Genomic DNA, 27214 nt, shown 5'->3' on the forward strand with positions numbered 1-27214 from the left:
GAATGTCATAGCTGAAAGTGTGAGAAACAGAATGCATACATTGCTACAGTTGTTTTTATGCCTAGCAATATAGTAACATTGCACAAGGTTTCCATCCAACTTCCCTTATTTGTTGGTGGATATTTTATCTGTATGTGGCAACGTTTAGCATGACGACACTCAATTCAGACTTAGAAAACCAAAAAAATATAGTATATTTTAGCAACGTTTAAACCAATATTCGAGCTCCAGTGGAAACATTTGATTAATTGGTCACGTAGTCTAGAGGGAGATACTCATTCCTCTAAAAAAACTTATTACATCACTGTAGCTTTTTATGATCCTATCCCAAGCCAATCTCAATACTTAAGAGATGTATAGCTTAATAATTATAGCAAGATTAATACTTGTTGGGAAATGTATTGCCAGTTTGCTCTTAAACATCTTTTGATTTAGAGATCTTTGGAAGTGCCCTTGCTTTTTATTTAAAATGCTGCTTAAAAGAGAAAATATAACCCCCTTTTTAACAGGAGCTTATTCAGTTGGACAAAAAAAAGTGCATAAACAGGATCTGAACTTCCAGATATGAATAGGAATGCATTTATTTTATTACAAAAACATACCTGATTCCACATATTGAAAAGGACCCATGATAACTACCAAGCTCCCTTATGCTGAGTGTATATAACACCTACCTCAACTTGTTCCCTTGTAATGTCATGAATTCTTGAATTTGACATCTCTCTGCTTTCCATAATGACTGGTGCGCAGATTCTCTAGAAATGAGGGGGGCTTCAAGCCCCAAAATTCATCATTTTAAATGGGATACGATATGGGTGGAGTTGCATTATAGTAATAGTCTAGAGGGGTGGGGAACTGGCAAACACACAGACATAATATGATGTGGAATTTGGTATGTCTGTGTTTTTGGACATTCAGACGGTATTTATGTGCTTTTTCTACACAAAGCCAGCTGAATAAGCTCATGACAAAATAGGAGGTATATTTCCCCTCTAAGGCCAGGCAATAAAGCTGATTAAATCACATTGGCTCTAAGTAATGTAGCTACATCTTGATAGCTTAGCCGTGCCCTCCATCCAGAGGCCCAGGTGGTCAGTGATGGCAGCCCTGGGTAATTTGAATAATGGTCTTCATCTATAACATACTTCTCCACTGTCCCGCTTTTTCGCGGTCCAAGGTTGTTGCTTAAATGTCCCACATTTAATTGAATTGCCTCTCTGTTGCTTTCCGAATATTTGACTTAGTCAAAGTCTTTCTAGATGAGATTGTGTCTTCACAATAGCTTCTTGCTGCTGCAGAAGTTGAGGAGAACAGCACAGACCATATGGGCCCTGGAGAAGATGTGCTGCAGCAGGGTGCCTGGCTGTGCCAGTGCAGAAGTCAAGGGGCAGTTGAAGGCTATGGTACAAGTAACATTGTGACAAGCATCACAGCAGATTCCACAACTTTATAGAAGATATAATGAAACTGGGCCAAGGGGCTCTCTGGCTAAATGTCCTTTTTGCACTGTTCATATTCAAATACAAGCTTTATTTTTTTCCAAATCCTCCTGACATTTTACAAGCATAGGATTCTTTTATTGGTGACACCAAGTGCAATACATTTCAACAAAGACATCATGACTCTGTGCTGCCTCTCCTGGGATTACTATTTTGTTTCACAAAATCCTCCATGACTATTATACTGGAGATGTGCTGAGCTTTAAATGATATAAATCACCTTCTTTAAAAGACACCCACCCAAGGTCATTGCCTGGGCAATGCTTGTGCAACATGGAGTGCTGGGCAACTTCCCTTGTCTTCTGAACTGCAGGCAGATTTTGGAGTAAAATGCAAAGGGTCTTTTTTTGCCGCCGAAATCCACAGTATCTGCCTGCAGCTGAGCAGAAACAATGCTTCCAGCAGAGACGCAGCAGGGGAGCGGATACGCAGAGAAACACAGGCTGAGATCCACAGTCATCTGGCCCTAGTGTAAAAGTGCAAAGTAACCAACCAGTGACTGGCTTTTTTTCAGACAACTGCAGTGTGAACATGAAACCAAAGATCTGATTGGTTGTCATTGGTTTCTGCCCAGTTGCAAATTTATGATTTAATGTAGAAGTTTATAAATGAGCCCCAACTTGCTGTGGAATGCTTTGGTTTACACTATGTCATGTAATAGCAGGGGCCACTGTGTCATTCATAAAATGTTAGTTCACTTTTTGCATCTGGTGCTGCCATTTCAATCATGGGAAATGTGAATTTAAGGCCATTTGCCAGAAATTTACCTCACTTTGATAATGCTGGTTGCAGTTTGCCTCCACCATATAAATCACACAATTTGTTTAACTCATCTGGTGCAATTCTGGCTGCCAATCTGCATGGCAGCCACAATTACACTGAAATTATTGGGGGAGAAACTTGCAAAATTGCATCCTAAATTGGACTTTGTGCACCTCACTTGTCATTTCTCTATTGCCTGCTTTATGTTCATCTACTTAACCCTTTCACTGCCAGCTGATTCGGCCAATTTGATACTTTTATTGTCAGACCATATTTTTCGCTTTAAAGGAGAAGGAAAGGCTAAAACTAAGTTAGCTTTATCAGAAAGGTCTATATAAATACACCAGTAAACCCTCAAAGTAATGCTGCTCTGAGTCCTCTGACAAAAGAAACACAGCATTTATTTCCATCTATTGTGTACACATGGGCTTCTGTATCAGACTTCCTGTTTTCAGCATAAACCTCCAGGGCAGGGCTTGAGCATGCTCAGTTTGCTCCTCTCCCCCTCCCTACTCCCATCCCTGCTGTAATCTGAGCTCAGAGCTGTAAGTAAGCAGGGAGAGACTCAAGCAGGAAGTGATGTCACATCAAGTTTATATGGCAGCTCCTATCCTAAACAAACCGAGACAGTGTCTACAGCTGTTTACTCAGGTATGGTAAAGCATTCTGCAGAATAAATATAGCATTCTAGCTTGCACTATTGTGGCTAATCTGTTGCCAATAAACTGTGATGGAGCTTTCCTTCTCCTTTAAGGCCTTTCCTGGGGGTCTTTTAGTTTACCTAAAAGATAGCAAAAGCTGCTAGAGCAGTGAGGAAGCCCTTTAATGCAAAACACGTAAGTCAGGGGTGCCCAAAAGGTAGATGGGGATCTATCAGTAGACCTTTAGTTGGTGATCAGTAGATCCTAAGACTCTTTCAACAAACAGCTTGTCTAAATCACCCTCCTGTTTCGTGCTTTTTATTCCAGATATTTTACATTTAGGGTAGCCACCTTTTCTGGAAAAGAATACCGGCCTTCCTACAGTATATATACCTACAGTATATATTTTTTTTATATATTTTTTGTATATATCTATTTATATTTATATATCTTTTTTCCCTATTAATAACATTGGGATCAGCCATAATTTTTACCAGCCAGGCCAGTAAAATACCGGGCAGGTGCCAACCCTACATAAGAGATAGAAGTTTAACTATAACAGTATAAAGTTTCTCATAAATCAATATTTAAGTAATACTTTCCATGGAACAGAATGCTAACAATGCGGATGTAGATCATAACAGGACCACATCACTAAAAGTAGACCTTGCATTATGGGCACTCCTGACGTAGGTAGCACCTACATTCTTGGCAGTTAAAGACAATATCAACCCATTTGCCTAGTAAAATAAAACGTAATTCTAAGCAACTTTGCAATATACATTACACATTTTCTATGGTATTTAAGTTATTTGTATATGTATTCCTATTTAAAGCGGTGTTTGTTCCTTTCTAGTCTCTGCCCCAGTAGCTCAGACTTTTGAAACAATGTAAGACCAGGCAGCTTATTAACAGTCCTCCTGTCTTTGCTGGGGAACTTAGACTTTTGCAATGTTGTTTAAAAAGTATCAACCAGGAGTTAAGCAAATGCTGCTTTCAATAGCAACTGTTTTTACAAATAACTTTAAGGTATAATAAATGTAAACTGGAAATCAGTTTAAATCATGTTATCTTTTATTAGGCACATTTTTATTTGGAGGTTGACTTTCCCTTTAAGACTAGTATTGCCACAAAGTTGTTGGGCAGCCTCAGAAGATCCCCCAGTAAGATCTTTGCCCTGGGTCCACTGGCACCTTAAAGTGATACTGAGTAAAAAAAATCCTACTCCTCAAATTATTATTATACTATATGGTCATGTTGATGTTTTTTTGCTGCTTTTGTAAGTAATTGTAACTTGTAGTTCATAAACCTGACTGTTCAGTGGCACACCCTCATGACACAAGGCCCCCCTGCAAAAAAATTGCTAGAGGGGCCCGGCACATAATTGAGACTTACATTGTGTCTGCGCATAGGCCCTTAGCATGCTCCAGAAGCCTTCATCATGCTCATACTGACGGAATACTACTGAACAAGTATGGCCACCCCCTCGCAGAGGAACATGGAGGATCAAATGGGTAATGTAAAAGAATTTGGTAAATACTTTTATTGCAAAATTGCAAAAAAGACAATATTGTGACGTATGAAAAAAAAAAGGGTTTAATTTCTGTTGTCAAAAAATCTAAAACCTTGGGAAATATTTTACCTAGCAATAAAGAGAGATGATAAACCAGTCAGTAAGATGCAACGAACTTCAAATCATGAAATAAGGCAATCGTTTGCAGATGTTAGAAAATGCATTTTTATAGCTGTATTTGGCCTTGGAGACTCTTTAATTTGGGTGTCAGTCCATTTGTATGCTGTTATATGAGTCATGATAGCACAAAAGTTATTGGCCTGAATTCGGATTTATGACCAGCCATAGACTAGACTACAAATGTCAGACCTTGAGCTCTTGTCATCTACAGTTTGTTTGTAGCAGCAGAAGGACAGAGTGGGATATGTCTGTAAGTACTTCACATTTTTTATGAATTAAACAATACTGACTATACAGTACTGCATATACATGAAAGCCTTTTTGCCAGCTTGTGTTTTAATGACAAAGAGGAACAACCAGTGGAAAATCCCAGATCCAGTGCCGTACTGAGCTATTTGTTACTGCAGTTCTCATGCCACATGCAACCAGCTACTGACGTAAGAGGCAATCCAACGTGTAACATACTGGATTTTCTGGTTTTTTCTGTAACTGTGCCTCCAAGATTCAACAATATACTAGCATATAAAAATAAAAGTGAAACTGGTTCTTGGGCATAATGTTGCATTTACAACCATGATAGGAGATAACGGCTGTTTTGAGAAAATTGTTTCCTTTAGGAGAAAAAGTGTGACACAATCTTTGTTTATCGCTTGGGTGTTATAATCATGCAATAAATATCTCAGTTTATGATCAGTGCAACCAAACACAAGGGTCATTGTGGGCCAATAGAGTATATGGCCAAAGTATCTGGATTAGCAACCTAAAATGGTCTTGTCCCCTCCCCACACACTGCTTATTCTTCTGCCTATTTTCATTTATTTTGAGTTATTATTTGTTCCCTACTTACTTCCCCTTGCTCTGCTATCTATCTATGTTAATTTATTATAATTATAACCTCCATAAAGAGGATGTCTAAAAAATTGTCTTGTTAGTTTGTACACTCAAATTGTCTCTGGAAGCAACATCATTACTACTATGATTCATCAGAAGAATGCAGCCACACACAAGAGACTTGCATTAGATTCCTTCTGAAATTGGTCATTGATTTTATTTCGTGTGTTATTTATTACCAGCGCGGGTGCCAGTCCTAGGCCACATGAAAACACGGGGGCAAAGAGACGCGCATGCGCAAAAACACACGCATGGAAAACCATGCATGCGTGAAAAGGACATGCACAAGAATAAGGAGTGTGTGCATGCACAACAAGGAAGCGAGCGCCGGCCAGAGGCTAAGAAAGTGCGTGCCAGGAGCACCCTCCTGCTTTGCGCCCTAGGCTTGTGCCTACCCTGCCTACCCCTAGTTCCAGCCCTGCTTCTTCCCATGAGATGACCTTCAAGCCCCTCCATTCCTCTGCATCTCACTACATCTCTTGTGTCTCTATGGGGCAAATTTACTAAAGGGCGACTAGTTAGCAAAAATTCGACAGCGTGACATCATTTAGTTACTTCACCGAAGCTGGTGTAACTTCGCTAGTGAAGGAGATAGACTCTATCGCTACTTCGCACTCTTACGCCAGGCGAAAGAGCGTTACTTTGCAAATTCACTTAGATGAGCATTTTACTGAAACTTACCTGTTCCGCCATCTCAGACCAGGCGAAGTGCAATGGAATGTATAGTGCTTCTTAAATTTTTAGCTGAAACATTTTCTAAGTCCCAAAAAACGCTGTTATCTTTTTGTTTTTTCAGGGTGATAGGCTGCAAAAGTCTGTAAAATATTTTTTGGGTACCCGGGCTCCCACCTACATTTCTTACCATGTGGCACATAAACTATACAGTGGGCTCATGTTTAGGGCAATATAGCACCTCTATTTTAATTTATTAAGGTTCCCTGGGCTTGTGTATGTCCCGCCGTATGCAAATTAGCCAACGTTAACGCAACTTTGCTTCGCTTGGCGTAGTAACGCTAGCGCAACTTCGGATTTTAGTGAATTAGCGTAGTCCTGGCGAATCTATGCCTGGCGAAGTGTTGCTATGTGAGCGAAGCCGTCGCTGGCAAATTACGGAGGTTAGTCAATTTGCCCCATATATTCCTGGTCTACTCCTCTGCTCCTCACAGAGCAACTGCTTTTTTGTAACTCCCACAACCACTGCTGTTTCCCACCTTAAACCTTTCTGCCGTACTGCTCCATACATTTGGAATGCCACCGCTGAATTCCTCCCGATATTGCTGAAGTCCTCCTTCAGTCTCTTCAGACCTAAACTCAAAGGCAGGCTAATTCTTGAAGCACTCTCCTAATACTTGACCCAGTTCTGGCACTTATAATGCAGTGTCAACCACTGTAACCTGCAGCACTTAATATCCTCCTGTGTGGTCTTTAAGTTACCCTCCTATTTGGATTAGAAGCTCTAAAGGGCAGGGACCTCCCTCCTATTGTATCTTTAAAACTTATCTTCTAATCTTTAATGCAACTGTACTTTGTAATTATTTATATTTATTGTTGTAATGACCCCTGTTTATTGTTCTGCTGTACAGTGCTGCATACGCAAGTAGAATTATATAAATACATTTCAACAAAAAAAAAAAAAAATATATATATATATATATATTAATATTTTATTCCGAGGCACAAAAATACAGCTTGGGCTATTCTGGTGCTTACTCTGGAAGACAACGGAGTTGGATTGCCACAATACAGTCATATACAGTACATAATGCATTTTGTAAGAAAAGAAAGGAAACCTACAGGAGGATGGAGTTGCCTTACAGTAGCCACATAAACATTTATTTAAAAAAAAAATATGGAAGGCAGCTAATCATTATTCAAAACACTAAAACAAAAATCATAAAAAAGTTGAGCAAAAACCACTATCTAGGTATGGAATCTATTATTCAGAAAGGTTGAAATTATGAAATTGACATTTCCCTCCTATTGATCTCAATAAGCAAGTTAAACAATGTTACTATGGATATACTTTGTATACAGTATATACCCGGTAAACCTTAAACCCAGAGCAAAACATACAAACATAATGTTATTGCAGGAGATTCTTTCCACTTTTTATACTTGCCTGCCTTTTTCAAGATTTGTTATACCCCAAGGCTGCTAAAAGTCCAAATAAAAAAATACTCCTTCTTAAATCTGCGAGGTCATATAGAAGTCAATGGCAGGTGACCCTTTCACAATTGGAAGATATCATTATCTGCACTGGGTTTCGTATGATAATCCGAATAATTCATGGTTTTCAGGTGATAATCCAAAAAAGTCGGAGCTTTTGGGTTTATAGAGTCTACCCTCGCACCAAATTTTTCGAATTATTTTAATGATAAATAAGGTAAAATTGTGGATGGGAGTTTGGTCGAAGTTTGTTTTACTAAAATAACAAGAACATTTAGATATCTAGTAAATAACCCCCTTAATGTTGTTATTATTATTATGCACCAATTTGTGTAAGAAAGAAATCATAAATTGATATTGAAAGGTGTAGTTCAACTTTATTATCTTTTAGTATGCTATAAAATGTCCTTATATAGCAACTTTTCAAATGCTTATTGCCTTTTATTTTTTTAATAGTTTTTCAAATAATTTAACTTTTTCTATCTCTTTCCAGCTTTCAAATAGAGGTGGCTAAACCCAGCAGCCAACAAACTATTGCTCTATGGGGCTACAACTTTATTGTTATTGTTACTTTTTATTACTTAGCATTTTATAGAAACACACACCTATTTATCTTCTTTTTGTCATTCAAAACAATGACTGGTAGGGTAGAGAGGGCCCTAGTAACCAGATAGCTGCTGAAATTTACAAGCAGGCGAATTGCTGAATGAAAGGCAAAATAATTAAAAACACACACAAAAAATGAGGACTAATTGCTAATTTTTTCAGAATATCACTGTCTACTTTACACTAAAAAGGTAAAGCTAAAAAACATTGACTTAGCAGAAATGATGTATTCCAATGTCTTTTTTTGCTCTTAAAAGGTTTTTTTTTTATATCATACATTTATATACAGACATATCAACTCAAGCCCATTCACCCATTGCATACCTCTCAACATTTGAAAAATTAAAAGATTGACAAAAAGATCTGCACAGAGAATTGCCTTTTTTTCTTTTTTTTATTACAAAATTTGGCAGGTTATGAAAGGTTGAACACTTTTTATGTGTTATAACAGTTTTGCTAATGAAGGTGAAATTGCCCTTAAGTGTGGTGGCACATGTGGCTATTCGGGGAGATTAGTCAACCAGCGACAAATCTCCTCTTCTTCGTCGACTAATCTCCCTGAAATGCCTTCCTGCTGGCTAGAATGTGAATCACGTCAGGATGGTGCTCGGATCGCTTTGTTTTCCCGAAGTCGCCCAAAGTTGAAACTTCCAATCCGAGCACCATCCCGCTGGTGATTCACATTCTAGCCAGCGGGAAGGCATTTCAGGGAGATTCGTTGACGAAGAAGAGGAGATTTGTCGCTGGACGACTAATCTCCCTGAATAGCCCTGTACCACCACCCTTAAAGGAGAACTAAACCCCCTGCGATGTTAAGTCCCCACTTCGTTCTTTCTCCCCTTCGGCAATTTCTGTCTCTTTCAACGAATGTGCAGTTGTCGCAAACCGGAAGCTTGCTCCAAATGTGCATGTGCCATTACGCCGATCAATTCACAAATATTACCAAGGAGAAGAAGATGCCACTTGTGAGCTGCGCTGCGCTCACTCTGCATGTGTGGTCACTATTTCAAGTGGGGACAGAATTCTGGGGTAAGACTGTGCAGAGGGGAGGCAGGGAGGGGGTCCAATGGAGGGGAGCCAGTGGGGACTTAAGCTGTGAGTCTCAGTTCTCCAAAGAGACTTGCTTATCTTAAATAGTTACAATTGTATCTTTGCTTATTTTAAATGATTACAAATGTATCTAAGCGTAGGGGCTGATTATTATGGGCTCTCTGCCAAAATGCCCCTTATTTAATTAAGTTTCAGAAATGTTGTATCTTTTTCTGGTGTCAGTGCAGGAGATTAAAGATAAACTGGACTAATTAATAAAAATCCAGAAACTCAGGACTGTTCCATTGGGAGGTATGCCATTGTCTGTAATTTCTCAATTTTCAACCCCCGCAATTTAAATACACTAAAGACAGACCTGGATCAGAAAATCTGGGCTGGTGCCTCTGCAAACTTTTTTTTAACTCATGTTAGTCACCTTCACATTACTGAAAGGCTGTTCCATATTTATTCTACCAATTTTATGTTCTTGTTCTACCTGTCCTCCTAAGCTCTGTTTACACCCCTTTTCACTTTAAGGCCACTGCAATATTAACTCTTTGCTTTCTCCCTCCTAAGTGACTTGAAGTGTAGAAATCTTTCTTAATATGTTTTGAAAATTAGTAACATAGCGTTCAAATTTAATTCAGGTCTTTTGTGGATAGAGGTTCATGTAATGGACAAAACTTAATTGAAAACTTGAAACTTAATTGAATAAGGGGCATTTTGGCAGAGAGCCCATAATAATCAGCCCCTACGCTTAGATACATTTGTAATAATTTAAAATAAGCAAAGATACAATTGTAACTATTTAAGATAAGCAAGTCTCTTTGCTTTCTCCCTCCTAAGTGACTTGAAGTGTAGAAATCTTTCTTAATATGTTTTGAAAAATAGTAACATACCGTTCATATTTAATTCAGGTCTTTTGTGGATAGAGGTTCAAGTAATGGACAAAACATTATAAAAGAAGACATGATTCTTATTAGTTACAGACACAACAGATAATTTACAGTAAATCACTGTCTGCAATAGGAATAGCTACTGGTGAATATATGCGCGATCGTGTTAAGAATGCTGATTTTTAAAGCTCTCGATGTGATGAAAGTACGAGCTTGCGAAACATCTCTTCTCTTTATTCACTTCTCGGTTTGCAACCTTTCCCCTAGGAAGTTGCAGGTTTCCTGTACACTGCCCCTTGCCCATCACACACCCTTTTGGTTTTTGTCTGAGAGATCAAGAGCATGCAAATAGCAGCAGAGAATAGATCTGGTACAAACACTGTCTGCTTCTAGGAATCCCTGAACTTGGAAAACAGATTGATAAGCAAACACAAGGTAAGCCTGCATCCATCTCCTAGTATGGATCCGGGACTCAGCAAGTTCTTTTTCATTATCTCAGTCAAACCTGTGAATTTGGTCATATTCTATAAAAGGGGATATTTAATGAGGGATGAAAAAAAACTAGGCAGAGACTGGAACACAGAAAAGCATGGGCGATATCACAAAAAATAATATTGTATATTGTATAACAGGGCTCATTTGTTAACAGACGCCAGTAACTGATAACATTTACATTAATCTTTATTATTCTTTCCGCAACTGACTGAACAAAGCTAATCACTGACTAGTTGCTAGGGATTATTAGCCTGGTGCAAATTTGTCAACTTTAATAAATAAGTCCCAGTAGATGGTTGCACAAAATGGGTAATTATCAAATGAGAGCTAGTGTATTTTGTTACTTTCAACAGGTAACATTTGATTAGCTACTACAGAGTAATGTAATTCATAATCCTAAAGTGGAGTTGTGATGACTTAATGCTATTAATGCTAATGCATATGAAAGCTCTACAATTTTCCTCCGACAGAGATAGCTGACAGCAATTTATTGGCCAAAACCTTGCTTTAAACATGTCTTGCTTCAGACTTGTATTACACATTTTGCTATTTTTTGGCATTATACTTTATATATAATAACATTTATATTTCTCATTATCTCCTATATTTTACAGCTCTTAACAAGTGTATATATATATGTGTTAGCACAAATATTTAAAATTATTTTAAAGCATGTCTAAATTGCCACAAATTTTATCCTAACTTAAACCTCTGCCAAAGAATAACATTTACTTAGAGCAGCCATGCATTGAACAGCTTGGTACGTACATCCAAGGCTCATCCTCTTCCCTTGCCACCAATGAACACCCTGCCTGCTCTTTTCTTGCCACTATTTGTTCGCTGCCAACACCTTGCCTGCTTATTTGTTGCTGCGCCCTCATTTGCCACCAGCCCCCTGCTCATTGCTACGCCCCATCCCTGGTTCTACATTAGTGGAAATGGCTTCCTCCTCTGGATGGGGCCCCAGACATCTGCCTACCCATATGTCCGACCCATAGGTATAATAGGCAGAGGGCCAAGGGCCATACAGTGGCCAAACATGTTTTGGCTATCTTTCTATTGAACAGCAAGATTATAGACAAGTAAATATCACTCTCTAGCTAAGGTTTGCAGACCTGGCTCACTGGTAAATGACATTTTCAAACCTCCCTGATTAAGGAACCAACTCATATCCATTGTACAAAGAGATGTGTAGAGAATTGTGGATATTGATGAGGATAGAAAAGTCATGAAGATTGTATTGGGACATGTATGGCCAGCTTTAGTTGTAAAATACCTGTGTGTACCTCACTTTGATACTATACTAGCCCCTAGAGAGTAGCATTAAATTAATGCTGTGATTACAAAGTTAAATGCCAAAAAGCAGCCTAATATTTGTGGCACATGTACCAATTCCATTGTGATTATACAAGATCACACCATAAAGGATGCACATGGCAACCAAAGCCTGCTAGTTGCATACATGGTCAAAAAGGGTTCTCAGCAATGAACCTGCATGGTGCTCAAACAAGCCCAGTTCAAAGACAATTTTATTTGGTCTACACAGGGCCAACAGACTGCTGACTTGGTCTGGAGTGACTTAAGTTGCTGAATGTCAATGGTTACCTGCAAACAACTTTGTCATATACAGAGCAATGTTTTATTGTTTAGCGCTCACCCAACTGTCTTCCTATTCTGTATCTAGAGTGATCTGTGACCAGCATAGGGGCAGATTTACTAAAGGGCGATTGTCGCCAGCGACCTCTACGCACACATCGCACCACTTTTCCAGGTGCAAATTCGCTACCACTACGCTAATTCACTAATATGTGAAGTTGTGCCCTGGGCTCTGAACTCGGGCTACTTTTTGCTAGCATTACTTCGGCAGTGCGAGCATTTCATAGCGAAGATGCGTTATCGTTCATTTGTGACTAGCGAAAATTCACTAGTGATCTTGTGTGAAGGTTAATTTGCATACGGCGGGTAATTTAAAGTTGTATGGAGGTCTTTATTTTAAATGTTGGTGCAAATGCTTGAAGTTACCACTTTTTATTTCAACTGTCCAGGGAACCTTAATAAAGACAAGAGAATTAATATAATGCCCTACACATGAGCCCACTGTAAAATTAATGTTCCATATATTATGAAATGTCTGGAAAAATACGGTTACCCAAAAAAAGTTTGTTAGGACTTTTGCAATCACGCTTAAAAAAGGGAAAAGTCGCCAGCGTTTTTTGAACTTTAATGCATTTTCGGCACACAGGATATGATGTAAGTGACAGAAGATTGAGGAAGATGTAGCTTCTTTTTAGCACTTCGCCTGGTCTGAGGTAGCGAAGTCAACTCTGGCGAAAGAGGTAACGTTACGTTCAGTAAAATCTGCACTTTAGTGAATTTGCAGAGTAACGATCATTCACCAGAGCAAAATGTCGTCTGGCGATAGAGTGCGAATGAATTCTAGTGATGGTCCCATTCGCCGGCGAATGTCCCTGTGGGTGGCAACGCTGTCGAAAAGTCACTAGCATTAGCCACTTTGCCCTTTAGTAAATCTGCCCCATAGTCTGTTAGGCCACAACTCTCTCAGTCACTGGGATACTCTGGTGGCATTTGAGTTTATGCTGTCATAGTAACACTTTAGCAGAATCCCACTGCTTCACTTAGCTGGGAGCTGCCATGTTACGTGCCGTATTAGTGAGGCACTTCTGTAGTAGCAGCAGCTGTATCTATTATTGTATAATTACATTGTTGATCACCAATTACAAAGAAGAAGACATATATATATATATATCTTTACATATAGGTCTGTGTCATGACTAACATTAGGCTTATAAATAGTTATAAATATATATACACAGTATATAAAGCGCTAATTGTTGTTGACAGGAAGGAATTAGATAGAATCATTTTCCTACTAAGAAATATACTTCTCTAAAAGAATTAACCAGAAATGTTTCTTGGCAATATGCCTCCACAAAGAGGCACAAACAGTTTGGCACCCTCCATGTATTCTAAGGCTAAACTACCAGTATACAGCATCTTTGTCTTAGGCAGTGATCCCCAACCAGTGGCTTAAGAACAGCATATTACTCCTCACCCCCTTACATATTACTTCCAATAACCTCAAAATAGGTTCTCTAAATTCTTGGTGGTAAGTCAAAGACACAAGTTTGCAGTCATACAGTGACTGCTGTAGGCTGGCAGTTCACATGGGGCCAATCATACCCACTATATAGCCTCTCAGGTGTGGCTTTCCAAGACTTCTTTGATTTAATGTGGCTTATGAGCACAAAAGGTATTTAATGGCTGGTCTTTTTTCACTGGTTTAGTTGAAGCAATCTAACTAGTAACAAAGCTGTATAAAAATCTGTATTGCTGTTGTAGGGATGTGAAAATCTTAGACACCCTTACACTTTACAGACAGGCACATCCCTAGTAATATGGACACCTCAGTGGGTCCTTATGGGGACCTTGTGCTTATGTAACCCCTGTAGTTCACACAGTGTACACCAGATGGCACTGTGCCAGAGTATAAAAGGTTTAGGAACCATGTGCTCTGGGTCCATTGCTTTAGCCCAACCAAGCAGGCTGGAAGGGAATGGGTAGTGCTGACCCTAGGTGCCTTGGCCCTAGTAATTAGACAGCTATACTCGTTTTATAGATCGCTCTAGGAGTGATAGAGAGGTTATTTAGTTGAGCAGCTCAAGGCTCCGCCGAGGAGATTAGAGGGATTAAGATCCCAGGGTATTACTGACCCAGAGTAAGGAACCAAGGGGCAAATTCACTAAGTGCAACTTCGCCGCACTTCGCCACACTTCGCCAGGCGTAGTTTCACCAGGGCTCCGCAAATTCACTAAAATCCGAAGTTGCGCACAGGGGTAGCGTAAGGTTGCGAAGTTGCGCTAGCGATGATTCGCTATATAAAGCGAAGGCTAATTTGCATACGGCGCAAAATTCAAATTTCAATGGAGGAACGTGTATCTGCACTACAAATCCCTAGAAAACCTTCAAATCAGCAAATAAAAATTTTATTTTGCCCTACACATGTGCCCACTGTCTAGGTAAGTTGCCATGAGTCAGGAAATGTAGGGGGGAGGAAGGGGAGCCCCAAAATTTTTTCGATCTTTTTCAGCCTATCAGCCATCATGTAGAAAACACGCCAGCGTTTTTTGGGACTTAGAAAAAAAATTGACTTTTTTTTAAACAATCCCTATCTACTCTATTGCGCTTTGCCAGGTCTGAGGTGGCGAAGGAAGTCTAGCGTAAAAGGTAGCGTTCAGTACACTGCGCAAGTTAGTGAATTTGCGTAGTTTCGTCGCTAGCGAAGATTCGCCTGGCGTAAGGTTGCGAAGTAACTCTAGCGAAACTATGCCAGCGTTCGTTAGTGAATTTGCGCAGTAGCGAAAATGCCAAATGCTAGCGAATTAACGCTAGCGTTCGGCACTTCGCGCCTTAGTGAATTTGCCCCCAAGTGTTGAGATAGGGATGTCAGGAGTTCCCCTAGTCTGCCACTGGAAGATATCCTGAAAACTGGGCAATACCCATCACATGCTGTCAACCTACTCTCTGCTGTATATTCCCTAGCCTGTGGGAATTCAGCCTATACGTGCTGTGAGTATATGCTTCCTTTATGCTGCTGTGTACAGTGTCGGACTGGGCCGGCGGGAAACCGGGAAAAAACCCGGTGGGCCCCCGCCGGCCCAGTCCCGGTCCTAGATTGGCCCACGAACGGCAATTAAAGTTGATCGGCGCTGTTGCGCATGCGCGCGTTGGGCCTGACGTTCAGGCATGCGCGCATTGGGCCTGACGTTCACGCATGCGCACTAGTTTTTGCGCATGCGCACGGGGCCCCCGATGTTCACAACCCGGTGGGCCCCGACTGCGCCAGTCCGACCCTGGCTGTGTATGTTCTATACTCCATTGTGGATCAATGTGCTAAATGATCTATGTGCTATTGTTCAATAAATACTGTTCTTTGTTCAACTGTTAAAGAACTACTGGCGCCCATCATTGTGCTATCGCACCAGGTTACAGTTACACTACACCCTTGCCTCCACACAGTTGCGAGGGCTTACTCCCTAAGATTATAGGTCTCATCCGGGGCACATTTATTGGGAGTGGAGCTCAATAGTGGTGTACAATACACACAATTTACTATAGCGCTACACTGTTTTATATTGAAATATGCATAAATGGTTATTATGCCTGTGCAGCAATACCACTGACTTTCATTATGTAATGATTTACAAGTTTTGTAACTGGTGTGTTCATGGAGTGGATGGTCCTTTTATCTGTAATCTCACACCCTTTTTGGGATATATTTAGTCCACACATAATTGTTAAAGGTTGTTCCTGACATATCATCAATTTAATAACCTTCGGTGCTAAATAGGTAAATAATTATTTTTATTAATATATGTTGATAAGATAACTAATACTTGCAGCAAGATGTGGTTGCAACACCATCTTTAACTAAACTCTTCTTATTTTTCATTCTAGTGCAAAGGAGAACATAATACTGTACATTGCAGTATTTTATGTGCTGGTATTTGTGGAAATGTCTTCACAGGCACCTCCACTTTTCCTAAGTGAAACAGATCCTTGCAATGTGGTGGATTCCCCTTTCAGATACTCCCTCTTCACGGTGACCTATAGCATCATTTTTATCTTCGGCTTCATTGCGAACTGTTATGTCTTGTGGATATTTGTCAGAGTTTACGCTGCCAAGAATCTCAGTGAAATTAAAATATTTATGATCAATTTGACAATTGCAGACTTGCTGTTTTTAGTAACGCTTCCGCTATGGATTGTCTATTACCATTATGAAGGGGACTGGTTTATGCCTTCCTTCCTTTGCAATGTGGCCGGCTGTTTTTTTTTCCTCAACACATATTGTTCCATGGCATTTCTTGGAGTCATAAGCTATAACCGATTCCAGGCTGTAACGCGTCCAGTAGAAACTGCTCAGTCCACAGCAAGAATAAGAGGCCTTTGTATCTCAGCTGCTGTATGGATCCTTTTGTTTGCCAGCTCATTATATTTTCTTATTTTTCCTGGCACTAATGAAGTGAACATTAATGGTCAAAATTTCACCCGATGCTTTGAAGGATACAGTATTGACAACAGAGAACCAGTAGCTGTTATCCACTTTATTCTGGTTGGGGCATTTTTTGTTATGTTTCTCATCATATTAACCTGCAATCTGGTGATTGCCAGAACATTACTTACACAGCCAGTGAAGTCGAGGAAAAGTTCAGACATGAAGCATAGAGCATTGTGGATGGTGGTCACTGTACTTGCTGTCTTTGTCATATGTTTCGTACCTCACCATATTGTAGATGGACCCTGGACTCTAACAGTATTGAGAATGTGGCATGAAAGAGATTGCGAGTTCAGAAAAACAATGAACAATGTGCACCAAATAACACTGTGCCTTATGAGCACCAACTGCATGCTGGACCCTATCATCTACTGTTTCCTCACAAAGAAGTTCAGGAAACATCTCAGTGAGCGAATCCAGAACATTAAAAGCAGCCGTAAGTTATCCAGAAATACCACTGACACCAACTTAGAGGCCACATTGCCATTCAAAGAAAAGCTAGACAACATTACTAGTGTATAAAACGTGTAATATACTTTGCTGATGTTATCACAGTAAAGGAAGTAATAGAGGAAACATATATAGCCTTGCTGTGAGAACACACATTATAAGTGACTGGAAGTCTTGGTTTGAACTTGCCTTTAGATTATATAAGGCTTTTGACAAAGTAAATAGGTGCAATTAAACAGTCTAAAGATAAAAATGTAAAGGCATTATATTAAGCTTTGTTAATATTTGCTTTTGTTTTACTTTGAACCCTTGGAAACTCTGATTAATTAATAAAGCTAGAGGCCATATTAAAGCCTGGGTGTTAGTGTAACAAAAAACTCAATTAAATATGTGAATATTCTTTTAGAATGGTAGTGTCATCTCTTTCTTCACCAAACCAGCTTGATATTATTCTTGAAACATTCCATAAATCTCTCTGTGTCCTTCTCAGGAGCAGCCATTCCACCTGTGAACCAAGATCCTCAACTACTGAATTTGGCAACTTGAATCCTGGAATCAGAAAGTCCTGAAATTAGATGACAAGTCTAATTCACTAGACTATATGCACTTTTTAAAATTAATATATTTGCAAGGATATCTTTCCCTAAGGATAGGTGAGTCAGTAAAAATACTGTGCCATTGATTGGTTCACCTGTCCACAAACAAGAGCTACTGGTTGGTTCATTTCTCCATATACAAGTCAATGGTTCAATTATCTACATATTAATCAAACATTGGGCCATTAATTGATCCACCAATCTACATACATGATTAAAATACAGAGTTATAAATTAATTGGTTGAGCTACCTATACTGCAGAATTTAAATACTGAAACACTGAAGTATTAAATAACATTTTATTACAATATGGAGCCACTGATTGGCTCACTTGTCACATGTAATTCTCAAACGAATGGCTGACTTTGCAAAAATAAAAATGTATGCAAATGTATAACTTTTAAATGGTTTAATGCCTAGTCTCCTATGTTGTATTATATTGTTATGATATAGTTCATCATGTTACAAGGCAGGGATGTTAAACTCACGTGCTTCTAGCTATTTAGGACTAATATTCTCATGATGATTCCCCAGCTTTTGTCTGTTGCTTGGAGATTTAATTCACCAGGGTCTCTGGGACCCTACTGCAATACACAGAACCAAAGCTCAAAAAAGTTTGATGTAAACTTACTCAGAGTGGTATTCTGAGCACTTTTGCAATTTACAATAATAAATTGGACTTTAGTAAATAAAGCCCTGAAACTAGGTAAACTAGAATGCTGAAGAAAAGTCTATGATTTTATACATATACTAATGTGTCCACTATCTTTTCATTGGAATGTGTACATTTTGAAGTATGGCATAAAATGTTAATTGCTACTACTAAGCACTGAAAATTTAAAGTAACATGATAGGACTATTTACTGCAAGTCAAATGTTGTCATCCAAACCCTCCTATGGCCACAGTATTTATATGCAAATTTTTTTTTTTAACTATTTCACTTTAGTACCACATGTGCAGTTTAACATGAACGATTGAAACAGGAATGTACATTTTATCAATCTATACAACAAACATAATTTCTCAATGAATACCATGTTTAAAAGTATGAAGTCTATTTAACATGTATAAGAGGACAAGCATCCTCCCCAAAAAAAATTTAAACTTATTTGTTATATTAGGGCTTCTGGTTCTCATATTACAAGTGATTTACTACTCTAGTTTGCATCTTGTAAAGTGGGAGGAGAAAGGTAAAGACAATCAGTAATTTTGAGGATAAATTGCATGTTATGCACGATACTGAAATCTACAAATTTTTTGCCACATTACACCTTGGATGGGGTTGATAATTAACATTTTCATACTAAGCAGGACTAGTGCTTCTACTGCTTCTCTGCTTGTCCAACATCTCATTCTCAAACCAAGGGTATTGATGTGAAGCTGGCTTCCCTTTGCTGCTCTATCACATTAAGTCTTCTAGAATGGCTTTCCACTAGATTTTGAAACATTACCATTATTGATATTCAGCCACAAGAGCATTAAGTTAGGTTGGATGCTGATGTTGGGAAATAAGGCCTGGCTTACAGTTGGAGTCCCAACCACTACAATCTTAGAAAAACCATTCTGTACAAACCTTGTTTAGTGCATGGGGGGCATTATTGAGCTGCAACACTTCCCCAAACCATTGCCTAAAAGTAGAAATAAACCATCATTCATTCGAATTAGAGGCCCTATCCCATTATTCCCTCTAGTTTACCTTTCAGTTCCCAGGTGGTCCATTAACCTAAAGGAAGTGTTTTTAGACTGTAACAGTTTACCAGAACACAGGAAACCTACATAGCCTTGGCATAACATATAAACTCCATCCAAATAGTTTGCTGGTATATTCAAATGGAAATTATACAGAGGTTACAAACAGTATTCTCCATGGAATATGTATCATAGGGTGATTTTGCCACAACGAGAAATATATGATTGAGAAGAGAGCTGCAGAATGAATGTTATTATTATTATTTCTTTTATATGTATGCCACTAGCGTTAGTGGGGCTGATTACTACAAAATTGCACCAGTGCAGCTGCTGAAAAGCAACAATCAGCAATATGCTTTGATAGGTATACTACGGGGCCTATTTATTATGCTGTGTAAAAAAAAAAAATTCACTCGAAAAACAGTGTAAAAAGCGGTGTCAAATAAATGACAAAGTTAACAGGGTGTGTGTTATTTTACCCCATGCGAATACCAGATTTGCTGCCATTATTTTACACTGCTTCAGATCTTTGTAAGTAAGTTTCGGCGGAAGTTGCTCAAAGAAACATTGTGTAAAAAAAATTATGCAATTTTTACACACTGATGATGTGTGGCAAATGATTCCACCATTTCTTATACCACATAATAAATCTGCCCATGTAAGTTAATAAATAAAAGCAAAGATGTGATTGTTTGCTGTACTTAACTGCACTCATGCAACAGAGCAGCTATGGAAGTAAATCAACCCCAGTATTAATCATTTAACCACACATTTACGAGGGCCCTGGTTAACTATATATTACAAAGATATAAAAGGCACTATGCTAACAAAACCCTGCCTATTGCATCTCACACAGATTATGTTTTTAGATTCTCTCTACTGGTGTTAGGAAGCAAACTGTGGACTGATTAGACTGTACCTGCAAGGGTCAAAGTGAATTCGAAGTGAAATTTTCGAATTCAAAAACTTTGAATTTCAAAGTAATTTTTGGGTACTTTGACCATGGAATAGGCCAAAATTCGATTCAAATTGAAAAAACTTCGAACATTCGAAAATCGAAGTACTGTCTCTTTAAAAAACTTTGAATTTGACACTTCGCCACCTTAAACCTGCCGAATTGCTATGTTAGCCTATGGGGACCTCCTAGAAGTTGAAGTTTTTTTTGAAAATTGTTCGATCGATCGATTGACCGATTTTAATTTGATCGAAAACAGCTAAATTCAAACAAAAAAAAACTTTGACTATCGAATTTTTTCAATTCGATGGTCGAATTTCGAAGTTTTAGCACTTTGAAATTCGACCCTTAGTAAATGTGCCCCTTAGTCTTACAGCCAGATCTAGCTTGTGTTTCTGCAGTCCTGTTATGTCCCTGCCTGTGTTCCTGCCGGTTTTCTGTTCTGTACCCTTGTTCTTTCTCTCCAGTTCCCCTTACTTGTGTTGGATTTCCTGGTATTGACCTCGGCCTGTTTCTCTGACCACTCTCTATCTTCAGGCTACCCCTGGCCATGGCCTGTTTATCGGACACTCTCTGTTTGCCACCAGTCCTGACCTACTGCCAGTTTACAAGATTCTTCTTATTTGCTGCATGCCCCTGACCATTAGCCTGCTAAAGGTCTTGAGTATATATTACTTTTGTATTGGCCTGTTGCACTGCTTTCATTAATAAATCATTCTTCTCAACAACATGTTTCTTGCCTCGTGTATCGCTTTACCCGTGTTATACAGCACATAGGCTCCTACCTGCTAGCTACTCATCCGTAGCCCCACTCAGAGTTGCTCCTGCCATGAGGCAAGGTGAGAAACTTGCCTCAGGTGGCAGTGAGCGGCCAGTTATAAGGGATGGCAAAAAACCACCTTTTGTAACATTAAACATTAAAGCAGAACCAAACCCTTGCTAATAAAAACCCCTACCCTCCTACCCTACATAGACCCCCCTCCCTGCTCCCCCCCAGCCTAGGTGGTACCTTTGGTAATTGTCCCTAACTCTTAACTTACCCCTCCGTGCAGATTCAGGGCATCGGAGTTCATGGGTGCCATCTTCTTCTCTTCGGGAATAGAGCAGTGTAACGCCGCATGCGCAGTTGGAGAGCGACAACTGCGCATTTACATAAAGCTACAGAAATTGCCAAAGCGTCGGAAGAAGACCCGAAGATTACCGAAGAGAAGAAGATGGCCCAGGTATCACCTAGGCGGGGAGGGGGGTGGGGTGCAGGGAGGGGGTCTATGTAGGGTGGGGGATTTTATTAGCAAGGGTTTGGTTCTCCTTTAAGAGCCAAATTTCTGGGGTTTAACCGTTAGTGCAGAGAGCACAAGTGATGCTACCCCCCTTTGACCCGCTCTGACATTGATTTTTAAGGGCGGAGGGGGGGGGCAGCAGCAGCCCCAGAATCACCCCTGGCCCCACCAGACAACTGGTTGAAAGAAAAATACATCACATATTCCATATATATTCATAGCTTTATACATTTTAGCAGAGGGTAGGCCACATGCAATCTCTGGGTACCCAGCTCACAACTACTCCCTGCAAATCTCTCCTGTAAATCAGCTGGAGATGAAAGTAGGTCACTTGTTTAAAGGTTGCTATTGATATCTCCTAATTATAAATAGTATGACCCTCTTTGCATCAATCACATCATAATGTGCAAATATGCAATGTTTTAGACTTTCAAGAAATCTGTTAGCACTTTAAAGTAAAAGTTTATAAACCATACCATAGACATAATTTTATAGCTAATTATATTTACTTTACTCATCCTTATACATTAATCTGATGCTTCTGGTCTCCTTTCCACACAAGAGTCCACCATATTGACAGTTTCTACTACATCTCCCTCTCTGACGTGACAATTCCTCAAAGTCTCAAGATGGGTCGCATGGTACTGCGCCCGTTAATTTGATAAGATATAGTATAAGAAATAGCCATAAAAATTAGCAATAACCTAATCTAAACATCATCCTGTTTGATACAATCATGTGAGAAAATAACAAGTGTTTCGAAAGAAAGAAGCTAGCATCTTCAATTTCTGTCCTTTAATTATTTCTACTGCTTTTTCAGGCATGGAGGGTTTCACAACAATGCACAAATAGGATTTTTTTGTTTTCTGTTTATTGAACAGGACTTGCTAATATAAACAATGTCATGGCTCAAGTCCCCTCTAATGACAAAGTTAAATACTGCAGCAGCAAGAAACATTCACTATTCGTTTATAAATGGTATGCATTCTTTAAAAATATGCAGAAATGTATTGTATATTTTTAAATACCTATATGCATGCTGGTAGAAATGTCTGCATTTCTTTAGGCAGAAAGTTTTCAATCATATATATATAAATATATATATATATATATATATATATGTGTATATATATATATATATATATATATATGTATATATATATATACACATATATATATATATATATATATATATATATATATATATATATATGTGTGTGTGTGTGTGTGTGTGTGTGTGTATATATATATATATATATATATATATATATATATATATATATATATATATATATATATATATATATATATATTTCAAGTTGGTGGTTTATTTCGATGTTTCATTATACATTTTACAAAGGGACTAAGTTTTACCTGCAACTTACTAGCTGCTTTCAAAGTAAAACTCGCAAACTTGGCTGCCCTTTTATTAGACACCAGTGGGATCCCACTGGTGTCTAATAAAAGGGCAACCAAGTTTGGGAGTTTTACTTTGAAAGTAGCAAGTAAGTTGCAGGTAAAACTTAGTCCCTTTGTAAAATGTATAATGAAGCAATAGAATTCTTAATGAATCAGATGAAAATTGAGCGTAGGACTGGCCAGATATGGGATGACTTTGATGTAGTTGGCCAGCTTAAATATATTGCAATATATGGACAAACAATCCCTGTTTTGTTTAAATGGTAACGCATTTTTAGTAGCAGTATGCACAAAATGTCTCTGTCTTAAATATATTGATAATGGGCTGAGTGCAGAGGACCTCTTGTATTTGTCTAAGGCCCCACACAGTGCCTTAGGGATGCACCGAATCCAAGATTTGGTTCGGGATTCAGTCAGGATTCGGCCTTTTTCAGCAGGATTCGGATTCGGCCGAGTCTTTGTGCCGGGCCGAACCAAATCCTAATTTGCATATGCAAATTAGGGTGTCAGACTCACCGAGCAGGAGGGAACCACTGGCGTTGAGGAAGACAACCCTTACAGCCCCTTTTCCAACACACCCTCAACTAGGTACAGAGGGAGGTTAGAGCAGGTGAGGTATGGGAGCCTGTAGGTCTTTAAGAGGGAACACCGACCTCGTGAAGTACTTCCAGTGCTGAGTCTTGCGGCTGCAGATGAGTACAGAGAAGGGTGAATTAATGGTGTAAACAGCTGTGGCAAGAAACTGTAGAAGCGTGCGTGGATTTCGGCAATCACCTTAATGTCAGTCGCAGGTGAACGTAACCTAAATGGGTGAAGGTCAGTGCAGACAGATAGGAATGGTCACAATCACAGCAATATACACGAGCCAGATGGGTGTCCCAGTAAAAGACAGACGATATTCAGAAACAGGATCCACAAGGGTCAATCTGAGGCGTAGTCGGTAGGCAAGCAGGATTGGCAACAATAATCAAGTCCATGCAAAGTTTCAGGGGTTAATGCAGTAGAGCGTAACAGGGACAAGCAGAGTCGGCAACAGGGAATCAAATCCAAGCAGAGGTTTCAAGGGTTAATGCAGGAGCGTAATCAAGGCAATAGCAGGGTCGGCAACAGGGAATCAAAGTCCAAGCAAGGGTTCCAAGGATTAGGATAAGGAGAAGTCGAGGCAAAAGCAGCGTCAAAACCAGAATATCAAATAAGAATTAAGTTACTCACTTAGAGTTTTAGCCAAAAAACGATGTCCGAGCACTGGGGAGATCTCTGCGCCGCAAGAAGTAGGATCGCCTACGTCATCACGCTGCGTCAATCGACACCCCTGCGCACACGTCATGACGTCACTGACCCGCATCGGTGGAACGCATAGCGCAGAAGAGCGACATCGCGCGGACTTCAGGCAGTGGTAAGCTCCTGACATTGCCCCCCCCTTAGGAACGGCCTCTGGACGTGAAGCTGAGATACAATTTGAGGAACCCCTGGAATCATTGTCGGATGAAATCCAAGATTGGCATAAAAGGGAGTCTGTTTGGTGGATGAATGAACAGAGTTGTTATAATCAAATTCTGCCATTGGAAGAAGTGAAGCCCAATTATCTTGTAGAAAGGACGAAAAGCACCTCAAATATTGCTCCAACGTTTGGTTTGTCCTTTCCGTCTGTCCATTAGTTTGAGGATGGTAACCCGAGGAAAAGGACAGATCAATCTGTAAACCTTCACATAGCGCCCGCCAGAATCTTGAAGTAAACTGTACTCCTCTATCTGAGACGATGTTTTCTGGTAGACCGTGAAGGCGCACAATCTCCTGAATAAAAATCTTAGCCAATCTAGGGAAGCTGAAGGAACACCACAAAGAGGAATGAAATGGGACATCTTCGTAAGCCTCTATCCACCACAACAAATATAGTGGAGAATCCTTCAGAACAAGGAAGATCCGTAATAAAATCCATAGAAATGGAGCCCCAAGGACGATCTGGTACTGGTAACGGGCGAAGAAGACCCAACGGTTTGGAAGTAGCTTCCTTGCATCTAGCACAGGTCTCACAGGAACGAACAAACTTAGCACAATCGCTACCTAGCGTGGGCCACCAAAAGTGACGACGGGCCAAATCAAGAGTTTTCCGTAATCCAGAGTGCCAGCAAGTGGAGCATCGTGAACATAACCCAGAGCTTCCAATTGAAGGTTTGATGGAACAAAGAGTCTATCCTTGAAGTAATATAAACCATCTTGAGCTCTTAACACAGGAGTTGCGGGTAAGGAATCAGGAGTACAAAGCTCTTTCACCTTTTGTAAAAAAGAAGGTTGAAGAAGTAAAAAAAAATTTGGTTGAAGAACAGGATCAACCCCAATAGGCCGAGAAGAATCCGATGAAAACATCCGAGACAAGGCATCAGCCTTAATATTCTTGGAACCAGGCCGATAGGTTATATGGAGCTGAAAACGTGAAAAAAATAATGCCCATCGAGCCTGCCTGGGTCTAAGTCTCTTGGCAGAGCGAAGGTACTCCAAATTCTTATGGTCAGTAAGAACCAAAATTGGATGTGCGGACCCCTCCAAAAGATGCCTCCACTCTTCCAGAGCCAATTTGATTGATAATAGTTCTCTATCAGCAACGTCATAATTTTGTTCTGATCCGGATAATTTTTTAGAAAAGAACGCCACCGGATGTAATGAACCCTGAGGAATAGATCGTTGAGAAAGAACAGCTCCTACAGCAACTTCAGAAGCATCAACTTCCAGGATGAAGGGCAGAGATGGTTCTGGATGAGTGAGAACAGGAGCTGTGGTGAAGGCTTCTTTCAGTTGATTAAAGGCTGTTTGCGCCGAAATGGACCATTGAAACTTGACTTTCTGTTTCATGAGATCAGTCAAAGGTCTAATGATGCCCGAGAAATTACGTATGAATTTACGGTAAAAATTAGAGAATCCAATAAATCTTTGTATTGACTTGCGATCACTGGGGGTTGGCCAGTCAAGAATGGCTGAAACTTTTTTAGAGTCCATGACGATACCATTGGTGGAAATGACAAACCCCAGAAATTCAATTTGATCTTTCTCAAAATCGCATTTCTCCACCTTGACTACTAAACTATGTGAACGTAGTCGAGAAAACACTTCTCGCATGTGTCTGCGGTGTTCTTCCAATGATGAAGAATAGACCAGAATATCATCTAAGTATGCAACCACAAAGGTATCAAGAATATCTCGAAAAATGTCGTTTATAAAATGCTGAAAAGTTGCTGGAGCGTTACACAAGCCAAATGGCATAACAAGGTACTCATAGTGCCCATAACGTGTGCGAAAGGCTGTCTTCCATTCGTCTCCTTCTCTTACTCGAATTAGGTTATAGGCCCCCTTAAGGTCAAGCTTCGAGAAGATGGTTGCAGAGCGAAGCCTTTGAAAAAGTTCATGAATCAAGGGAAGAGGGTACCTATTCTTGATTGTAACTTTATTGAGCTCTCAATAGTCAATACAAGGTCGCAATGAGTGGTCCTTCTTTTCGACAAAAAAAATTCCTGCCCCTGCTGGGGACGTAGAAGGTCTAATGAAACCTTTTCTCAGGTTCTCATCAATGTAGTCCTGCAAAACTTTAAGTTCGGGTTCCGAAAGAGGAAAGATGCGACCAAACGGAATGGGTGAACCAGGAAGCAGGTCAATAGGACAATCATATGCCTGATGAGGAGGAAGAACGTCCGCACGTTTTTCATTAAAAACATCCAAAAACTCATGGTAAACAGTTGGAACTGAGGATAACAAATCTTGATCCCCCTCTGCAACACAAAACAAGGCTTGATGAAGAGTAGGCACCCCTTTTTGGACACAGTTCTTAACACAAAATGAAGAAGTCAAGCACAATTTCCCTGTGGCCCAGTCAATAAGAGGATTGTGGACCCTTAACCATGGTAACCCAATAATGATTGGAAATAGAGGTGAAGGAACCACATCAAAACTGAGAATTTCATGATGGAATTTGTTTATTGAAACATTTAAAGGTTCAGTCTCAAAAGAAACAGGTCCCGAACTTAAAGGAGAGCCATCCGCCATTCTGATAATCATCGGCTGTAATTTTGAACGTAAA

At 39.6% G+C, this 27214-nt stretch overlaps 1 protein-coding gene across 2 annotated transcripts; it reads left to right on the forward strand.

The window, feature by feature from the left end:
- Positions 1–10360: 10360 nt before the first annotated feature.
- On the forward strand, positions 10361–18209 carry ptafr.S (platelet activating factor receptor S homeolog). 2 transcript variants are annotated; one of them, XM_018249472.2, is made up of 3 exons: positions 10366–10618; positions 16154–17190; positions 17695–18209. In XM_018249472.2, exons 2-3 carry the CDS (start codon positions 16212–16214, stop codon positions 17748–17750), a joined length of 1035 nt encoding a protein of 344 aa, XP_018104961.1. In that variant the 5' UTR covers positions 10366–10618; positions 16154–16211; the 3' UTR covers positions 17751–18209. The 2 variants fall into 2 exon arrangements, with proteins under 2 accessions (XP_018104960.1, XP_018104961.1); XM_018249471.2 differs by lacking the exon at positions 17695–18209 and having other exon boundaries at positions 10361–10618; positions 16154–17686.
- Positions 18210–27214: the final 9005 nt, after the last annotated feature.

The sequence above is a fragment of the Xenopus laevis genome, chromosome 2S (assembly GCF_017654675.1).
Source record: "Xenopus laevis strain J_2021 chromosome 2S, Xenopus_laevis_v10.1, whole genome shotgun sequence".
NCBI classification, from domain to species: Eukaryota; Metazoa; Chordata; class Amphibia; order Anura; family Pipidae; genus Xenopus; species Xenopus laevis.